Consider the following 21,976-nt stretch of genomic DNA (forward strand, 5'->3'; position numbering starts at 1 on the left):
AGAAGGATGAAAAATGTTTGGGAGAAGGAATTAAAACTGTTCAGGGGCAGCTAGGAAGCTGTAACTTAAAAAAAAAAAAAAGGAAGAAAAAGAAAAAGAGATTGCAGAAGTAAATAGTGCATGTCAAGGTATTACTGTGAGGTTTAAGCACCGGTGTGCTTTGGAAGTGGTCCCAAATCCAGAGCTGTGGGTCAGCACTGTGGTTGAAGAGGTTTGCAAAGCTTCTGTCCCTCCTGTTCTGCTTTTAATTACAGATGTGCTTTGTATATCAGTTTTTAAATTGTGGGGTGTCAGCTACACTCCAGCTCAGAAATTAGATTAGACTTTATTTATTTTCTCCTCTGAGACAGCCACATCCTGCACTCATCTGGTGCCTTCCTCTGCCAAGACATCTCAAGGAGATCTAAGTAATGGGCAATAATAAACTAATAATCGACAACCTCTACAGTGCCAAGGTCTCTTCTTCCATCTGCTGCCTTTTCAAGAGCACATCATGTGCTGAAGACATCCCTGCACAGGGAAATTCCCATCCTCACCATTCTTTCCCCAGAGCAGTGAAGAGTTTGCAAGTTTATGGGCCTGGAAGAAGCTGTGATTTATGCAGGAAAAAAATATTCAGTGTGGAGGTTTTTCTTCTAATCTATTGCTCTTTGCTGAGAAGACAGAGGAAGCAGAGCAACAGATAGAGAACTGGAGGTTTGTGCAGGGTTGGCCTGTTGCTTTGAACTTTCTCTGCATGGTGGCGACTCACTGGTCTCTGCTTTTTGTGCCCTTAAATGTGCCATGCACCCTTGTTGACTTGGGGACTCTTGGAATCCCCATCTGCATCACTGTACATTGAGGGATCTCTTTCAGTAGAACCAACACATCCAACCCATAGCCCATGGGCCACATGAAGATCAACCCAGCCCACACGGCAGCTGTTCCTCAAAATATGCAGCCATGCATTCCATTTTGATGAAGGAATTGAGAATTGAAGCTTGCCATAAAAAATCATCAACCTTTTCGTTCATTCGTGACTCTGTTTTCAGTCTATATAAATACACGACCCGCAGATTTTCAATTATAGAGTTTCAATCAGAAGTTCAACTCAAAACTTTGGTCATGTCTCTCTACAAGATTTTTATAAGCCCTGTCTTTCCAGAGGAAAACATCCCTCGCTTCACAGTCGCACCTTATTCATGTATTTATATCATTGCTTTTTGGCACTACACATATTTGTGAACAACTGTTTTCAATGATGAAGCACAGGAAGAGTAAAATTTCATCAAAACTCTCTGACAAACACCTTGAGAGCTCACTGAGAGTTGCAGCAGCATCCATCAAACCAGACTGACGCATCAGTTTGAGAAAAACAAGGTCAAACATCCCACTAGTTTAATGGATTTGTTGCTCTCCTTTTCACATGTTGTAATAGAAAAGCATTAAACATTGATATAAGTTTTGTTACTTACATATATTAATTAAATCGTGTATTTTTGAGGGCTGCTCCGAAAGTAATGCCTCCTGTTTCATGATGTTGGTCCTTTACATCAGAGGTAGGCGTTGGAGGTATGGCAGTAGAGGCTGAACCTTCCCACCAGTATCCCATTACATTTTGTTGCTGTGTGACAGATGGCAGCAGACAGAATGGTATCTGACATGGAAATGTGTATGGAGCAGAGGGGCGTTACTGAATTCCCGCATGTGGAAAAAATTGGACCCATTGGTACTCATCAATGCTTGCTGAATGTTCCTGGAGATCAAACAGTGGATGTGAGCACAGTGAGGCAGTGGATGGTGCCTTTCAGGAGTGGCAACAGTGATAGACAGCATGTCACCTCTGCTGGTACAGATTCTTACGAGTGCAGCATGCAGGCTGTTGTTCATCGCTGGTGAAAACGCATAGCTGACGGTGTGACTGTGTTGAAAAAGAGTGCTTTGTAGCCGAGAATTTGCTCTATTAACCTGTGTTATTGTGCTTTTTGTATCTGCTAGCATTTCCATGGAAATAATTAGGAGGCATTACTTTCAGAGCAGCCTTCATGGTTGTGGCCCTAGACTGTTCCTCTTCACTCAGCATGACCCAGGCAAGCCGAAAGGTTGTAGACCCATGGGGTAGAGGAATTCAGGCACTTTAAACCTTAGGTGGGGAGGCACAAGTCAAAAGTGAGGAAGAGTTTCAGCAGCGAGCAATCTGGGCTTGGGGAGTTAAGGATTTTCAAGAATGTGAGTACAGAAAAAGAAATCCCATCGTGTGTTTTCTTGTTGTTGGTTTTTCTGCCCCATCTGTCAAATGGGAGCTGATACCTCTGGGACTGCTTATTCCTCTCCATCATTTTTGGACCGATGAAAGCACTATGGTCAGAGTGTAAATTATACGTGCCCTGGAGCTGCTTTACATTATCTGAAGCTTCAGTCCAACTGAGAATAAGGGCTGTATCAAGGAGCAATGATAAATGTTTGCAAACTACATTAAAGATAAAACCCACGATGTTAATAACGACTGCTGCTATTCTGTTTTATCATATTACATTGACAGTAGCTAATGGACAGGAGGTCGTAAGAAGGAATTTCTTTGTATTTTTAGTAGCCATGAGACCCTTTTAAAACCTTCACCCCAATGTGCTGTAAGAGTAATGAATCATACCCTCGGCGTGATGTTAGGATTCAGCACCACGCAGTGTTTTCAGGTGCAGGGAGATGAATATTGTTCTGTGCATGAGTTTCCTTGTTAGTGTGGGATTTTTTTAAAGGGTTCATTGAAGTGTCTTGCCATAAAATTATGCTTTGATCATATCCATTTGCTGTTAATGAATCCAGATGGGTTAGCAGCAACTGGATTGTAAGTCTCTGATAATACATGCGCTGCCTTTCATTTCCTCACACCGAGTTTTAGAAGATCCTATGCTGGCCCAGCTAACGAATCCAGCTGTATTAACATGGCCTAATGCATCCTAATACATTGCATCCCCAGAGACACATGCAGATGTGTCAAGATTGCTTTGGAAAAGGTTAGAATGTTTCAGAAGAATAGCCATTACATATCTGGTGCTGTCTTCTTTCATATGGTAATTCTCTTTTCTTTCTTCTTTTTTTCTTTTTTCTTTCTTGTTTTTTTTTCTTTCTAGTCATACGAGTAGGGTAATATTCTCATTAAATCAGAAGACCTTATTCTAAAATCAAGACATTGGCAGGAACTCGGCTCTGGTTTTAATGTTGTTGTAGATGGGAGGAAATGGGAGAAACTACATAGAAACCAGCAGTGCCCTCCCTTTTATCATCCAGCATTTGTTTCTTCAAGTTGTTGTTTCCTCACGTTTGAGTTATGCAACGAGTTGGGGCAGATTGAAACCAGCTCTCATTCTTCTTAGCATGGTTGCATGTCTAAGGCATGAAGTTCTCTGAGATATGAGGACATATGGAAGGACAGAGTCTATCCCTTGTAGACTTAAGAGAGATGAGTGAATATCATGGGTCTGTTGAAAATCCCACTCACCTTTCACCAGTGAACTATCAGTGGAAAATCAAAAATGTGACTATCCACACACAGAGGCAAGTCATTGCTTTTGTTTCGTAGGCTGCTACACGAGCTAGTAAGTCTGGTATTCTTTTTCCCCGTGTACAAATGTTGACTTTAATGCCTCACTGTTAGATCCAGCCCCAGAAGGAGACAGTTGGATTTAGACTGAGACAACAAAGCAGATTCCATATTTTCCATGTGTGCAGTCAGATATATTCTTGCGAGCCCCATCAGCAGGTCAGAAAGTCCTTTTGTCCTCTGCTTAGAGCCAGACATCGGCCTTCATTGCACATTTAGCCATTTCAGTGCAAAGTGAGGCACCTTAGCTAAACCCCTTTCCACTGATTTTGGGCTGGCTTAGCTCTGAAGCTGAGGGTTGGGGGACAGCAGCTCTTTTATCAGCCCAAATGCAGTGTACGCAGCTACTAGTAGTAACAGGAGCAGCAGCATCAACTAGAACATCTTGATAGGATAAAGGGTAATGGCTTTAAGCTGCAGCAGGGGAGGTTCAGGTTGGATGTTTTGAAATAATTCTTCTCAGAAAGAGTGGTGAGGCATTGGAACAGTCTGTCCAGGGAGGTGATGGAGTAATCATCCCTCGAAGTGTTAAGAAACATGGAGATGTGGCACCTGGGGACATGGTTTAGTGTGCATGATGGGGATGGGTTGATTTTTTTGGACTAGATGATCTTAGTGGTCTTTTCCAACCTTAATGATTTTAAAGCCTTGAAGATCACCTAGTTCCAACCAACTGCTGTTAGCAGGGCTGCCACCCACCAGATCAGGCTGCTCAGGGTCCCATTCAGCCTGGCCTTGAGCACCTCCAGGGATGGGGCATCCACAGCTTCTCTGGACAACCTTCTCCAGTACGTGACATCTAACCTAAGTGTCCCCCTCTTACAGTTTAAAGCCATCTCTCCTTGACCTATCCCTATTAGTCTGTGCAAAAAGTCAGTCTCCCTCCTGCTAATAAGGCTCTCTTCGTGTACAGGAAGGCCACATACTATGGAATTATCTGTACTCTGAATTGAGTATGAGGTTTGCAGATGCTTTTTTGCAAAATTCAGGTTCAGGAGCAGAATCAATTCCTGTCACTCACAGGCAACTCTGGAGGAGCAGGATTATGGATCAGGGCTGTGCTGCCACACTATAATCTGGAAATCGATACAGAGGAGAAAGTTGGGCTCATGGGGCACCAGGCATTTCCTATTAATGACCAGCTGGGGTTAATGGCCCTTGCTTGTGCCTTCAGTCATCAGCTCCTCCCGACTGGTCATTAATTCCCAGGAAAAGCCCTCTGTAGAAGTCTTTATTGCTTAATTATCTCCATGTGCTTTAATACCAGTTTTGACAATGTACAGTCTCATACTTCTGCAGAGACCATGGTTTTGGTTTTGTTGAGATTTTGCTTTGCAAACAACTGAGTCACTGGCTCCTCAGCTTGACTAATGCAGGGAAAAAAAAAGCTAAATTCAGCCTCAATGCAGTTCTCTGGAAGTCCCTGGTGTCATAGAATCACAGAATCTTAGGTTTGAAGGGTCCTTAAATATCACTGAGCTCCAAGCCTACGTGCCCCCAGTGTAAGTGGAGTCCAACATTTCTCAAATGAAGCACAACTCCCAATGGCTCATTCTCCTTCTTTGCCTTTGTGCTTAGCTCAGGAGCAGCCCTTTATTCTACTGAGCCTAATATTAATTCAATTTGTATCAGCTTGGGACTTTGATAACCTTCCTTCTGTATTGTTTGTAGCAACAAAATTAAATACAGCAGGCAAGTCACCTTGGGGTGCCTCAGAAATCCCAAAATTCAGATGGGGCTCTATAAATCTTGGATGTTATCAGATGCACGGTACCTCCTTCCTCCTGCAGGCTGTCTCAGCTTGCTCATCTGTAGGCTATGGAGCAGTGTTTTTGCTTTTCAGATTTGCCCTGTTCTTCCTGTGATTATATTAAAACTGTTTGTTGTAACAAAAAGATTGCAAGGTGCTTCTTAACGTTCAGCCTCCAGCAGAATCTTTATCCCCTACACATGCAGTTTGTCCAGATATGAGCAGTGGGTGTGGAGTAATAGAACACTGGAACGGGTTGCCCAGAGAGATGGTGGATGCCCTGTCCCCGGACATACTCAAGGCTGTTTATTAACAGCACCTGTTAATAGCCTATTATTAATAGCACAAACCTGATCAAGCTGGAGATGTCCCTGTTCACTGCAGGGGGGTTGAAGAAGGTAGCATTTAAGGGTCCCTTCCAACTCAAATGATTCTGTATTCTGTGATGCTATGGTCAAACATTTGAATGTTGAGGTTTCATCTAGTGAACAACAGACCCAGTGAGCTTTGTTGGTCCTGAGCCAGATTGTTCCCAGCCTGATGTTCAAGCCCTTTAGCCATCCCTCTCTCTCTCACATGATTTCTACTTTTTCCTCTTATGTTTTATGTCACTTGGTGGCACTGACTCTTCTAGCATCTGCTCAGTGTCAGGGAGGATCAGCTGCACAGTTGCATCTGTCACATTAATTAGCAAAACACGAGAAGGCTGAAATTAAGATATGTGGCTATTCATACTCCTACTTTCTTTCTTTTCCAGAGCACAGTAATTGTGGAGAAGACTGTTCAAGACCTGATGAACCTGATGAACGACTTGAGTGCCTATTCGGATCAGTTCCTCAACATGGTGTGTGTGAAGCTCCAGGAGTACAAGGACACCTGCACCCTTGCCTACAGGTATGGGCAGGAGCAGAAACCCAAGTATGCTGGAGATACTGCTCATCTTCTTTTGTTTCCTGACAAGAGTAGGAAGGAGCTACTTCTAGAAATCTGAAATAATAATCATTGCCATATGAAGAGTTCTGGCTTCCCCGTGGCTTTGTACACATCACCCTATGACTTAAACTTTTTAAATCACAGAATCGCCAAGATTGGAAAAGATCTCTTAGTATCATCCAGTTCAACCATCCACCTGCCACCAATATTTCCCCACTAAACCGTGTCCCTTAGTGCAACATTTCTTCAGCATGTCCAGGGATGATGTCTCAACCACCTCCCTGGGCAGTCTGTTCCAGCACCTGATGGGTGACAGTGATAGCAGAGCTTAGAAACAACATGGTTTTGCTCTTAATCAGATAAACGTTGGTCACAAGTTAGAGGTGGAGACCATAAAGCATCGTCTCTAACATAAATGGATGTATAGAGGGCTGACAGTTGGACTTGATGATCATGGAGGTCTTTACCAGCCTTAATAATTCTGTGATTCTATATGGCTCTTGCTTCCTTTTAAAGCAAGTCAGATCTTTCCATTTGAACCATTCCATTCTTTGTTCCCCCCAGGTTTTTTTTAAAGAGCAGCTGTATTTTAATTAGTTGTGAGATATGGAGATGTGAGTGTTCAGATCTCATGGCAGTGTAGAAAAGCATAACCACAACACGCCGTGTAAATACACACAGACTGGGTTTTGTTGCCCAAAATTTTCCTGTAAGCTCACTCTTTTAAGGGGTCATCATGTGCTCTGTTCTGTGCTGTGCATCATCTTTTGGGTTGAAATCTGTCTCTAACTGCTTCCCAAACCATGGCGTGGAAGCTAAAGTCAGTGTGGTCCCACTGAGCACAGGGTGCAGAGTTTGAGTCCTTTGGGTCCTTTATCATGGATTTCCTTGGTAACCATTAATAAGTAACATATTCTATGTACATCTCAGCTGCCCATCTGTAAAATGGCTCTCCCTGGAGAGAGGGGCCAGGAGCATGCCCCTCACCACGGGGATAAATACTTGCATTGAAAGACACTAAAGATGCTGCGGCAATGTGGGCTATAATAGCAGCTATACATAATCCCCTTTAATAGCTAATTGAGGCTGGCGATAGCAGGGGAAGCTGAAAAAGCCCCTTGTGTTTTCTGACCAAAAGCATTAAGAAATTATTTCCTATTGCCTGATTTCATTCAGAAGAAGCTTCATCTGGCGAGCGGCTGCGTATGGGCTCATTATTATTATTAATAGCACCAACAATAGCAGTGAGCACATATGGGGGCTAAACGGCGTCCGAGCGCTCGTGTAAATTGGTAGCTATGCTTGTGCCATTGTCCAAAATGCTCATATTTTATATGAAACTTCATTGACTGGAGCCAGACAATAGATGTAATTTCTTTGGCTTGAACTTAAAGGTCCTTCCTTCCTTCCTTTCCTGATACCATTCCTGGCTTTGGCACCTGCTGAGGCATAATTAGGACAGCCCTAATTTGGCAATATCCTGATTACAGCAGGAGGAGGAAAAACAGGAAATGTTCTAGTTTTGCTGCTAGCAAATGACTGACTGAAATAGAAATCTATATACATTTCAAATGATTCAGAGGAATACAGCAGCTATCCCTGCGAGCAGTTCAGTGCATGGGGTCGGCATGCCCTCTGCAGGGACATTGCATCTCTACGGCTCAGCGTTGACCATGGTTTTCCTTTGGGGTTTAAGATGGATAAATTGTCACGATGCTGGAGTTAAAATACTGCTTAAAATCAGAATCATCCCCTTAGAGCTGTATCCTAATGCGATCAGGCAAAGCTATTGGAGCAAGGGAGTGTGTATCTGTTCTTGAGATATCAAGATAGTGAGAATTTGGGAAGGCAGAGAGGTGGTTTATGTAAGATGTACACGTGGCATTTGTTCCCTTCCCGTGTGCATGTGTTTTCTGAAAGGGAAAAAGAACAAACATGGATTAAATGTATTCAAATACAGGCTCCTCAAAAGAGGATGCTTTTGTTCAGAGTCTTTGCAGCACAGATAGCTCCATCAGGACGTCAGCATGAAGAAATGCCGAGCTGAGATTTTTCAAGTTTGATTTCCACTTGGCTCTGATTTTCTAGCGAATACAAAAACTAGCAGGGCTGATTGGTGATTTATATAAGTAGCAAGTACAGATTTTCTTGCTTTCACTGGTGACAAATTTTGGAAGCGTATTGAATCTGAGCTGAATGAGATGTCTTCTGTTTGCAAGAAGTTCGACACAGACTGTTTACAAATGTTGAGTTCTGTTTTTTACCTCATCTCCATCTTTTTTCACCCCATTTCCATTGAAGAAGTATTTCCTGGTGCTTTTTTTCAACCTGTTTGAAGAATCTGAATTCAGTCACCCAAATGACTCTCTCTAGTCTGTAAAAAGAGATGGACATCTCCAAAGAGTGATTCGATTTAAAACATGGCCATACTTTCCAGAGGCTCCTAACTCTCACCATCAGCTATGAAGAAAATTTATGGTAATCAGCCTCCTGGTTGAACTGTTGTTGAACTGGTTGAACTGGTTGAACTGGTTGGCTGTGTTTGTGGGATAAAGCTGGTCATAGACCTCTCCAAACATTATGAGCCAGTCCAAATAAAACTAAGGCCCTCATTTATAGATTAGGATATGAGGAGCAGATTAATTTATCCGGGGTGAGAGACTGTAAGTCAAAACAGGATTTCTCAAGTTCCTGAAAAGTGCTTTTACCCCTCAGTTTAATACTCTTTATTGGCATCTTCCCCTTCTTGCATTGTTTGTCTTTCTAAGTTGTCTTTGGATCTAGAAACTTTCCAGGCAAGATCTTTATCCCTCAGGCCACCAGGTGCCTGATGTGTCCTGAACATGGTTCTTTTAAACTCTTAGCACTGTGAGCACAACTCAGTGTGGAAACACCCCCTTGGCCAAGGGAAGAGAAAAAAAATCATTCCCTAATATTATTGACACAATGCAGCAGAACCCAATTAGCCCCTGTGGTGCACAGATGTTTACCTAATGAAAATCTTTGATCCCCAGCTGTGTCCAGAGATGTTCCCCATCACTCTGCTCCCAGCCTGGGGGTATCCTGATGCCAACCTGGGACCATGACCACCAGCAGATGTTTTCTGGCTAAAACTCACTGAGCTGTGGAAGAGTGAACCCTCTTGCACATGTGCCATCACCTGTGCAAGAGTTACACCTATTCCCTATCCGCTCCTGAGAGCTGGGTACAAACAGATGGCATTTTTCTAGGCCCATTGAGCTGTGAATTAATTAGTTGATTATGGCACTGGTGGTGACGAGTAACCCTATTATAGCAGCAGGAATAATTGCACAGGACTTTGGGAGAATGGGGATGTTTGGAAGGAAGCACTCTGAGCTGAACTAAAACATGTCATCCCGTCTTGTGATAATTTACTCGAGGACTTGAATTAGGTTGACACTGATAAGAAGTTATGGAGGCTGAAAACTGACTGTTAGAAAGAAAAGGAGGGAAAAAAGGTGTCTGTAATTGATGAGGAAAGCTGGGCTTCCAACAGAGATCAGCGCAACTTCCACTTTATTTAACACCTTCCTTAATGAGGAGGTGGTTGCATAAAACCAGCCTGTCAATAAAAATTAGGAGGTGTTGCAACCATGGGAAAGAATGGGGAAATAATTCAAAGGGATCTGTGTAGTGTCCTGGTTTTGAGGCATCCTGCTGACTGCAATGGAGGAATCTGGTGAGGACTTCAGTGGCTCAAAGTGCCATGAGTAAAACATACCAAAAGTGTAGAAAAACACGAACTGTGAGGGTTAGGCTTCTGGAAGAAACTGACCCTAAAAAAGCAAGGAGACCCAGCTCAGTTTGGAACTTGCTGTAGCAGCCAGATGGACATCCTTCCCTTGACATCCACTTCAAAAAGCAATAGCTTTTTTGAAGGCAGCAAATAATAGGGATCATAAAACACAAAGGGAGCTCTGTCCTCTGTCTGACTCCATAGAAGACTCCTAAAGATGACTTTCAATTGTATACATCTGCAGGTCTATGATAATGCTGTAAATAATTGAGTACTGAGGCTGAGTACTGAGTTGACTGTAAAGGAAAATATCAGGGTATAATGGGATGAAACTGAGTATAAGAAAACATAAGCACAGTATCAGGATTTATTTTTTTTTGTCCGTGAGTTAGATTTGTTCATCTGTGAAATAGACTCCCAAGGGAAGAAGTCTGTTACTTTAGTTATTTAAATCTGGAAAGGAGAAAGCAAAGGCTGATGTATTCCATGGGACAGTTGTCTTGCCTTGGCAGAGAAATGGCCAAATATCATCAAATTCAGTTTTTCTACCTTGGATGTCAGAGATTCTAGTGGAGTGGCTTTGTTGTTTTGTTGTTGTTGTTGTTTTTCCAGTGTGTTGAACAGTGCTCTTTGTCAAAACAGAAAAAATACCAAGTTCCTAAACATCAGCAGGCCAAATTGATATTTTCAAGCTGAGGTCTTCTGTGGCTGGAAACATAATTCAATCCTTTTTTTTTTTTTTTTTTTTTTTTTTGTCTGTGGCAAATTGAACATGAGATATAAAGATAAGGAATATTTGTATGTAAATGCATGTGACAAGTTGACAAATTCGTTATCACCAGTCGTGTCTACTTACTGAGCATAGGTTGCTGGTGGAAAAAGAAGTAATCTGCTCTCTTTCAAGATAGTGTATAAATCTGGTGAATTGTTATTTTTATTTCTGTTTATGGACAAAGCCTACTTAACAGGAGACTGGTTAACTCACTTAACCCCTTAGAAATCCACAGGATCCTTATTGTGATCTTGTATAACCCTTCCCAAAATCACCACTGGGATAGTAGTGCCCCATCCAACATCCCAACTGACATCCAGAAGTGGGCTGCCCAGTGAATGGCCCTGTGACGTGCAAGTTCAGCTGCCGTGGACTGAACTAGCACCCACCTTTCCATAGTGCAGCACCCAGCTACTCCAGTTCTCACTTGGCAGACCCACTGGTGTGCCAGTGAATCATAGAATCATTTAGGTTGGAAAAGACAACTAAGATCATCTGTTGATCCATTGCCACCATGCCCACTAAACCATGTCTCAGCCACGCAGCAAAAATAGCAAGCGTGGAAGAGCACTATCCAATGATCTTGAGCAATCCCAACACAAAAATTAGACAGCTAGTTGACTCCTCCAGGTACAGTATCCCTTGTATCTCCAGCAATTGCCGGTGAGGATTTCAGATTAATTACACTGCCAAAAATATTAAACAGGGAAAGTCTTCAGAACTGGAGTACATTGTGATCTTTGGTTCGATTTCACACACACATACGATTCAGCTGCAGACTCCATTATTAGTTGTTTTGGATGACTGGAGGGAAGATTCAGGACACTTTATTTCCTTTCATTGTTTCAGACCTGCTCCCCATGTAGGGCCAGCTGGTGTGCGGTGAGCTGGTGGCTCCCACCCAGGTCTTCCTGGGCAGGTTTCCACATTGCAGTTACAACATAATCATCAGCCAATGGTGGCCCCAACTGAAGAGAGCAAATGAACTGTAGAGAAACTACCTTCTCACTCTCTTAGTACGGAATGACCACCTCTGGTTGTGTAAAATGATTGTAAGTTGAATGATTTCAAGGATGGGAGAATATGGCCAAGGGACTCTGTCAATGTACATCTTGAGTTGTGAGGAATTTATGTGACATCTGCTTGTGCTCTCAGAGGTTCATAGGTTCATAAGGTTGGAAAGGACCTACAAGATCATCTAGTCCAACCATCCTCCTATCACTATCCCTACCCAACTACTAAATCAAATCCCTAAAGTTAAGAAAAAAAAAGTTAAGTTCTCATGCCTTCAAGTTAAGTTCTCATGCCTTCCCCACAAGTTCTTTGTCGAACTCCTCTTCAGACCCATTAATTAATACCCTATTTTGCAGGTCCATACGTGATAGAGATTTTAATTAATATGCGTGGAATCTTGTGAAAAGTAGAATTTGCTTTTCAGTAATGTGATTGCTGCTGGTTTCCCACAGGAGCATCGTGCAGTCAGATGAAAAGCTGGTGATCAGTGCATCCTGGGCTAAGGATGATGATATCAGCAGGCTTCTGAAATCTCTGCCCAACTGGAGCAACATGGCTCAGCCCAAGCAACTGAGACCCAAGAGAGAGGAGGAGGAAGATTTTATAAGGTAAAATATTTTATAGTTGAAATGGCAAAAGGTTTTAAAATAGAAGTAACAATGATAAAAACATCTGGAAGCAAAGTAATTACAGTGTTGTGGCTACAGGTATGAGAGGAGTTTCAGAAGTGATCTTTCCTTGAGTGAAGTGATAAAACACAAGTTCATATGCCCTTAGACGCAGGCACCATCTTTGTTGAACTGAGAACTTCCTGTGCATTGCCTGGGTTTGGACAACACTCTCAGATACAGGGTTTAGATTTTGGGGTGGTCCTCAGTGTAGCCAGGAATTGGACTTAATAATCCTTATGGGCCCCTTACAACTCAGGATAGTCTATGATTCTGTGATTCTAAAGCATCCTGAAACTCTTATCCTTCAAGAACAAGAAGGAAGTGGAGCTCCTCAGGTACAGCAAGAACAGAAGAGAGAGAGAGACCACAAGTCAATAAGCTCACTACATTCCTGCACTTTTTGACTATTCCTGCTTGTTCTGTTGATCATCCACAGCAGTTTGAAGAATAATGCTTGTCGAACAAGTCAGGAAAGTGTCTGGTGTAAAGGAAGAAGAGAAAGGGTTACTTTTAATTCATAGAACAGAACAGAGTCATAGAATTCTCCAGGTTTGAAAGGACCTTCAAAATGATCAGATCCAGCCATCAACCTGACCTACTGAATCTCATCACTAAACCATGTTGCTCAATATCTCTAGGGATGAGGACTCCACCACTATCGTGGGCATCCTGTTCCAATGTTCGACCTCCCTTTCCATGAATAAATTCTTCCTACTATCCAGTTTAACCTCCTCTGGGACATCTTAAAGACCGTTAAGAAAAGCAGTTGGGACTCGACTTTCTGATCAGCACTTGGTCCTGTCAACATTGAACTGAACACCGTGCTTTAATATGCCCTTCACCCAGTTTGAAATTAAGCCAGAATCATTTATTTGTATCCATGTAATGCCTTCTTTGAATCTTTTAATGACTTCTTTCCTTCCAGTCTTGACCTGAAAGGCTTATTTCTGTCCCTAGAGGAATTGAACTTCTTTACATTGTGTAATGTTCCTGTTTAGTGCAGGTTCCTTGTCCTGCTTTGTGACCCATGCAATGGACAGAGCACTGTTCTTCAACCTAATGGTGGGGATAGCTGATTGTACTGGGTAGGAATTCCCACAGCAGGAATTGCCACCAGAGCTGCTCTCTGCACTGAAGCGGTTTTTCAACTACATCTAGATCTAGCAGCTACTAAGGACAGCCAAGAATTGGCTGATCGTGAAAAACAGTGATACCTCCACTAGGGATCCATTCAGAGGCAACTTTCTTTATCCAAAAGAAATGGTTTCTGCGTTTTCTTTTTAGCCTGTATGTGGGCAGATTGCTTTTCTTTGCACACTGTAAATCACATATTCTTTGAGTCATTGGCTCATCTTGAAGAGCCAGGTCCTCTTTGTCATTCTGGGGAGTCAAAAAGCTTGTCTACGCATTCCCATCACTATTCATCACATCCTTGATTGGCATTTGGCTATAAAACTGAAGGAGTAAGTGAAGCTGTTGAAAATTAAAGTCTAATTTGCCCAGATTGTCATTTTACTTATTCACTGAATGCAAGCACAATATCATAAAGATGAGGCAGTCTAGAGAGAACAACGACAAGAAGTATAAAATACTTCTACTCACAGAAACATTTGCTTGTACTGCAGTGGGTATAATCAGCCAGTGTTCTAAAAAATCTGATGATACCAAAAGGATGCAGAGCCCTTAAGGCCTTTGTGGGTTGGGTTTTTTTTTTTTGAGATTTGTGGATTTGGTCCTGGTCTCCATCTTTGTCTTCATATTTCTCCTTTGTTTCTTGAGATGGAAAGATGCAGGGATGCCCCACTGGCTCTTTTTATGGTTTATGAGCCATCAGCGTGGGGAACCAGAACCTACAGTGACTCAGTGTAGGATGCTACTGGCTGAGAATAACCTGCTGGCATACACTGCTGGACTGGCCAAGCTCAGTCTGATGATGGCAAGCTCAGTGCCAGCATTTTGATCCCAGCATCCATTTTATGCCAGTACTTTCATTTTACTATCCATCAATTGAAGTATTTTGTGAAACCATATCAGAGATGTTAAAATAGAAAGCCCTATTTGGTCATCTACGTTGAATTCACTGAGAAAAGCTCCTATATTCTGCCTTTTTTTTTTAGCCTAGACATTAGGACAAAGATCATTTCTCAGTTTCTGTTTGCACAGAGCATCATGTATTAAGCCTCAGTTCCTCAGAGTGCTGTTTGAAGGCTCCTGTAGTATTAATTTTAATGATAATAATTGGTCTGGGCCAGTTTTAGCCATTGATGGTAAGCGACATGGCTTATAAACTTCTTCAGGAATCTTTGCATGGTTGAATAGGTCTCTCCTGAAAGCTTCAAAATAAAATTAATTGCTTGTCCAATTTTTGTCATCTTCTTTCCATTTAAACACACTTTTTTCAGACATTCTCCTAATACAAAGGAACGTGATTTCTTTGCTTCTGTTGCTTCTTTCCTTCCCTGTCGGCACTGCTGATGAATTAGGAGTAATTCTGCTGTAGCTTTCACTGCCTGAAGGCTGCTGCAGAGCCAAAGGGAAATGGGTCCTGCTGATATCTTGGTTAGGGTCATCTCTGTGATGAGAGAGCCCACCCAAGATATTTAAAAGTTAATACATAGAAACCCACCTGTATTCACCCATCCAGTTTAATGAATGTTACTGAATTAAACATGTCCTGAAAGTTTACCGCTGGTTTTTAGACCGTGGCAGGAAGAGTTATCAGTGCACTGTTTTCTTTCCCTCTGCCTCCTCAGCTTTCCTGTAACTGATTTGTTTAATTAAAAGGAAGGATCCAAACACAGTGCCTTTGCAAAAAAAAAAAAATCCTCGTGCATATCTGTGTTGACAGTGATGGATTCTGTTGTCTTAACCTGCCACTATCTCTTTTGCGAATACATGTCAAAAGGCAGGGTAGGATTCCAGCAGAATCTCCCCATTAATATTCTGGCATGGTTGGCCAGACAAAGGGACCTGATTGAGCATATTATAGTAGCTCAGAACTTGGCAAGGGGAGAAAGGAGAGAAAAGTTGTGCCTCTATTCATATAATTAGTTTTTAAAGCTCTGAAGGCTATTTGGCACTGGGGCAAGTGTGAAATATGCTGCCCTTATCGCTTTATAAAGGTTAGCCTTCAGTTCATTATTGAATCAGATATGTTGGTGATAAAACCTAGAGATGTACGATTTCCAGGTTTGCCTTTGACGAGGAAAAGCAGTGTAAAAAGAGCCTCAGATCTGGACACACTCAAATTACAGCAGAAATTCCTGGTTTTCCGTGCAACTCTGCAGCAGAAGAGCAAGGACGTGCACCCAAGGGAAACTGCAGCAGGGGAGCTGAGGGAGGACAGGTTGCAATTTTGTGGGGCAAAGTGTTTGCCTGGAGAACCCAAGATGATTTCAACATCACCCTACAGCGCAGATTATTACTGTTGCAGATCTGAGACACCCAATCTGTGTTAACAAAACACAATTTTCAGTGTCTCCATTTACCACATGCATTTTCTTTTCACTGCCTTTGTTCTTCTATTGAGAATTAGGAAAAAACAAGAAGAATTTTCTAATGAGAATTAGAAAAATTCTGTCTCAGAAAGAGTTGTATGGCACTGGAACAGGCTGCCCAGGGACGGGGTGGAGTCACCATCCCTGGAGGTTTCCAGGAAAGGAGTGGATGTGGCACTGAAGGATGTGGTTTAGTGGGGATGGTGTGGTTGGATAGACCATTGGACTAGATGATCTTAGTGGTCTTTTCCAACCTCAGTGATCCTGTGATTCTGTTAATAACCCTGACTTCAGGGCCAGAGTGCAACAGCTGTCTGCTGCTTCTCTGGTTCACCTGCAGATGGTCAACTTCATTCAGTCTGCACCAAAAGGAAGGGGTATATTCAAACAGCATGGAAGGATGCCTATACAACAGCAGATCCTTCACCAAATGGCATTGGTCAGGACAGTTATGTTATCCCAGCTGCTTAATAGGATCGCCTTTTCTCCCTTGACTCAGGAATTGCTGTCCTCTAACAGTATTTTCAATGTAAAAGTGGAGCCTGCCTGAGATTTTGGGAGTGCACTGGCAGTGTTTCACAGTTGGACAAGATAGACGGCTTGGAAAGGTTGGACAAGTTGGATGAAAGTGAGAATGGATATAAGGGAGTCCCACAAGAATGCATGACAGGAGCCAAAAATATATCCTCCAGTCTTGGGGCTGAAATTCTTGCACATTCATGAAATTTATGAAATTTGTGTCATGCAGATTCAGTGTCTGCTCTTGATCACATCTTTTAATTACTTCAGCTGCTTCCATGGGGACTGGCATCCTTTACATTTTCCATTGCATAAATAGTTTGTGCCAGACAGGCTGCCCAGGGAGGTGGTGGAGTCATCATCCTTGGGGGTGTTCAAGAAAAGTGGACATGTGGCACTGAGGCTCATATTTATTGGACATGGTGGGGGTGGACTTAGTGATCTTAGAGATATTTTCCAACCTTAATGATTCAGTGAACGAGAAATGAGCTGTGATGATTTGCAGTGGAGCTGCAAGCCCTTCCCTTGGTGTGCAAGGTGAGAGCAGCAAAGACAAGAGCTCCTACCTTGGGGTTGGGTCTTCTTCCCTTTTTCCACCTCTCTCAGAGTAGCCAGAAGACACTGGTGAAGGTCTTTGTCATAAGCTAAGTCCTAGGTTATTCCATCTGCTGTCTGGTGGGTGTTTTTTGTCACGTTAGGTTTGGAGCTTTCCATTATTTTTCTTGTCTTGATGCTGATGTTTCAAGGGAGGCTTTTCCCTTTCTTTACCTCTCAGCTTCCCTTCCTATTTTCAGTGGTGGCTTTCCTGTCTCTCCTGTCTTTTTCTCTCATGAATAAAAGCTCTTCCTCTCCAGCTTTTCAGTTCTATTTATTGTGTTCATAATACTTGGAAAGGGTAAAAGGATGGTTGTGGAAGATTGGCAGCCAACTCTGTAGACCCTTTTTTTTCCTCTACTGGCACTCTGAATCTGGGTGTACTGTAGGTGTGAGTCATTTCCATTTGATGACAGTCTGCTCCTTTATGTGAAATGAGTTTCTAGATCTCTTCTTAGATCCTATAGAAAAATGTGTTTAAATACCTTCATGATGACCAGAAGAGAAATCCCATTGCTGCTGAGTTTTATCTGAGAGCTACAATAGAACAAGAATGTGGACTAGATGGCCTTTAATGGCCCCTTCCACCTCAAATGATTCTGTGATCTTCACAGGGCCTCTGATTATCTGAGAAGTTCTCTTCAGCTTTTGTTTGTCTTATGAAAGCAGAGAAGTCTGGGGGGATTTGGGCTGGATTAGGGTGTTTTGATTAATTTGGGACGGGGACATGAGGATTTTGTGTGTTCTGGACCTGAATCGCAGAAGAATCTCATAACTTCAGATTCATTAATCCTACAGATTGCAGTATCTATTGAAATGAGTGCAGCAGTGCTCAGCTGTGCCATGGTACCCTTCTGGGTGATGTGTGTGTCCCTACCTAGTAAGGCAGAGCAGGAATGTGGAGATTCTCCACAAGGATTCAGTAACAACTTCTGCATTCACAAGATATAATATCATTAAATCCCATCATTAGAACTACACAATATACTCCAAGACACTTCCTTGTCTGCTGTGATTAATTATATAATACAAACCTAACAAGACCAGAATATTCAAATAAATGTAAGCGAGACAATGGTGCGTAGTGTTACAGCTTAAAATTGTCAATTAGTAGTGTCTGTTTCTCAGCAGTGTTACGACTTCTCAGCAGAGATCAGGAGCTGGCACCCATCACACCTTCTCCCTAATAGAGATGCACAGATTGCTGTCAGGGCTTTGCAAATCCCACCGAACCTCAAATCCGGGTTGATTTTAGGATGGGTTGGATCTTCAGTCCTTTAAAGCTGAATGCCGTAGGTTGGCAGAGTGAATTTATATCCGCCGAGGATCCTCTGCAGCATCTTTTCATCATGACTACAATGCTGTTTGGATGTGCTGCAAAAAAAAAAAAAAAAAAAAAAAAAGAAAAGAAATGTTCCTGTGCTCAATTTTTAAAATACCTCCAGGTGCTGAATCTTTGAAACAAGTGAAACCACAGCTTCTGTAGAATTAGGGCTGGGCTTGGTTTTATTGTTCTGGCAGCAGCAAATCAGTGTGGATGGTTCCTTGGGCAGAAAGTAACCCACGTGGGTTATTTGTTTTGGTGCTTGCACAATTTCTTTATGTTTGTTGAGGAAATTTCGGTGCAGTATGAAGCAACGAGCCATTTTTTTCCTCCCTTTCTTTATAAATAAAAACATAATAGGAATTTATTTGAATTGATTCAGGGGTGATCTGTCTGCCTGCATAGTTTCTATATACGGTTTTTAAGCACTGACACTATGGCTAAGTTGCAAGAATAGGAAACAAAAGATCTTTGTCCTGTTGATGGTTCAGTAGATAATTTTAGGGTATTTCCATGCAGCCACAGCTCTATCCACTGCTCTTAGCTGTGATTTAGATTTGCTTTCTTTCTTCTCTGCAAGCAGTCAGTGCTCAATGGAGAGCATCTCTCTGAGGTCGGGGAGGTGTGGGAAAGGACAGGAGGTCCTCATTGGGTCAGTGTGTTCATGGGGTCATCCCAAGGGGGGGTTCTTGCTGTCTCCCTACCTCCTGCAGCTCCATGGCCCCTCCCAGGGAGCTGTTTCCTTGGCCTTATTTGCAGAAGGGATAATTGAAAGTAATTTCTTGGCAGGGAAAAGAGAGAGGAGCAGTAAGTGAATGTAAAGCCGCTGCCAAGGGTACATCAGAGACCTCCTTCCTCGTTCTGCCATATTGATGTGGACACTTGGCTGCTTCTCAGCTCTTCTCTGGCACTGTCAGAGTGCCTTAAATGTAGCCCGGGTCATCTTAATTCATCACATATGCTCTTCCCTGGCCCTTCTTCCCTATTGTACAAGCTTCCTGTCCTCCCATGTATGCCGAAATACAGATGAGGGGAAGCCTCATGTGTTGTCATCAGCCTCTGTTTCCAGTCAGTTCAGCTCAACAGGTTGTTTAATGTTATTAACAGCTCATCCCTTAAATGCGTTGCCAGTGCTCTTGGTTTCTGAAAGGGAGAAGGGGGAAACTGGTCTGTCTGCAGAAAATGGCTCTTGGTGTTATGGTTTTATAATTTTTGTTGTATTAAGAAAAAAATCATAAAACCATAACTCTTGGAAACCAGAATTTCTCCCCATTACTGCTGGTAACAGAGATGCACTGTGCTTCTTAGGCTGTATCCATGAGAACAGAGTGGATCTTGTGCTGATACGTTGCTGGTCACTGTGTTAGAGAGAAAAATGTATATATGGAAATAAATGGTTTAACAAAGGGAAACCAAATCAAATGCTTTATTAATCTGAGGACTTAGCTAGCACGGCCGTCCTCTGACAAAGTAGAGGTGTAAGAGTGAACCCTCTTATGGCACATACAAGTCCCAGTGGAATCAAGACAAAAAAGGCAACAAAGCATTGTGGCACCAGCATCACATACAATTAAAGAGCTCCCATAGAGAAGCAGCTGGGCAGTGCAGAAATATACCTGAATTCTCTTTATTCACTGAATGGTTGATATGCAGTATTACTCTCTGTCTTGAGCATCAGTATATACACACCTGAATTAGCTGCAGGAGAGTGGAGCACGGCCTCCTGTTCCAGTCCTATAAAACACTCCATCATGAACCACTTGGTTACCATGAGATTATTTTGCTTTTTCTTGCTGGAAATTCCATCTCCGAGTGCTCACCAAAATTTGAAGTGTCTTTTTTTTCTTTTTTTTCTTTTTTTTTTCTGTTAGAAAGCTTTTGCAAAATCCTGAGGAAATTTGTAGTTTAGGTAGGACAGGATTTGAGTTTTCAAAACCATGGTAATTCAAATCAAGGATGCCAACTGAACCACCCAATCCTGTAAGTGATAGGTGTGAAGTAGCTACAGATATGTTTGTATGTCTGTCTCTGTATTAGATAAATGCTTTTAGATAGAAATGTGTCTGGAAAAATACTGGCTGAAAAACAGGATGAGAATCAAGGGTGTGAAGATTCTATTCTAATTTTCAGAGTTCAAGTTGGATTTTCAGTTGATTTGGGTTTGCTTTTTTTTATATCCTTATCATTAAATGTTTACCTTTGCAAATGTAATGAAGACAAGGAAACACATGCAGTGAATATTCTCTGAAGGAAGCATCCTGAATAGCAACAATTTGCTTCAAGGATGCACATGCTAACAGCAGCTTTAAAATTAAATTACTGGAATCCATGAGGACACTTCAAAGTCATCTTCTAAAAGGGAGTTGCTTGCTGAAAGTTCTCTGTTATAGGTTTCAGCTAGTGTGAAAGGGAAGTGAGGTTTCTTCAGCCAAGGATACGTGTTTTAAAAAGAAGCAACACAACAATTAAATACATTTGCTGTACTGTTGGCACAAACTTCTGTTGAGAGTCAGAATTACATTTATCCCAACAGCATTTTGGAGTACAGCTTTCTGTAGAAAGCTTTATTCTTATTCCTCCCAGGAATTTGTATTATATAGATTCCTTTTTTTTCCAGCCTGCTTGAAAGCACTGTATTATTCATGCACAGGCTATCCATCCAAAGCAGTGCCAAACCCTTTTCTCTTTGTGTGTGGGAAGGCAGCATCGTTGTCCCTGTGAGCAAGCCCAACTTATAAGCATGGTTAAGGGCAGCACTGTGTTGTTGACTTCACATTTAACAGCTCTCAGATTATGATTCACAAACATGTGCTTTCTCTACTGAGTTCTGTATCGGAAAGCCATGTTAATGAATGTAGAAATCAACCAAATGTTTCATTTGTTAACTTTTCTGAGCAATTGATGCGATTGATAGTGTAAATCAAGAGGAGTAGCTCAGCTTAGGTGGGAAAAGGGTATCTATGAAATGCCTTCAGCCCCCCAGGAACAGAAAAGGATGTCTGAATGTGTGTAGGTGGGTAGAGCTGAGCAAAGTGTTCGTGCCTGTTTTGAAAGCCAATAACAGGTTTTGTTTGGATGAATGATCCCAGAATCATAGAATCATTAAGGCTGGAAATGATCTCTATTTCCAGTAACCAGAATGTCTCATTAACCCCAACTCATTGTGAGGGAGACCAGCTGGATTACCATTGCCGTATTTCACTGGAGCTGGAGAGAGAATGATAGAATCATTAAGGTTAGAAAAGACAACTAAGATCATCCAATCCAGCCATCAACCCATTCTCAATATGCCTACTCATAAAATCACAAAGTCATTAAGGGTAGAAAAGACCTCCAAGATGACCACATCTAACCTCAGCACATCCCACAGTGCCTTTTAGGCCACGTCCTTCAGTGCCACACCTCCAGGGATGGTGACTCCACCACCTCCAAATAAAACAAGATGTTACACAACCCATACGTAAGGTTTCCTCTCAAACTGTAGTACCCAAGATACACCCTAAGGCAACATATTTTTTTGTTGTCAAGGAGAGGAAAATCCTCAAAGATACTTTTTTAATGAATG

The 21,976-nt window shown here is 42.2% G+C and overlaps 1 protein-coding gene across 2 annotated transcripts in view; it reads left to right on the forward strand.

Moving 5' to 3' along the window:
- EXOC4 (exocyst complex component 4) overlaps window positions 1-21,976 on the forward strand; it is a 406,844-nt gene that overhangs the window by 327,933 nt on the left and 56,935 nt on the right. For both annotated transcript variants that reach the window (XM_065743825.1, XM_065743826.1), the window contains 2 exons: window positions 6,088-6,224; window positions 12,259-12,414. In XM_065743825.1, the coding sequence (XP_065599897.1) occupies window positions 6,088-6,224; window positions 12,259-12,414 (293 nt within the window). The remainder of the gene's footprint in view (window positions 1-6,087; window positions 6,225-12,258; window positions 12,415-21,976) is intronic.

This window comes from Cyrtonyx montezumae, unplaced genomic scaffold (genome assembly GCF_038088225.1).
Source record: "Cyrtonyx montezumae isolate F1298 unplaced genomic scaffold, pur_monq_1.0 scaffold_3, whole genome shotgun sequence".
NCBI classification, from domain to species: domain Eukaryota; kingdom Metazoa; phylum Chordata; class Aves; order Galliformes; family Odontophoridae; genus Cyrtonyx; species Cyrtonyx montezumae.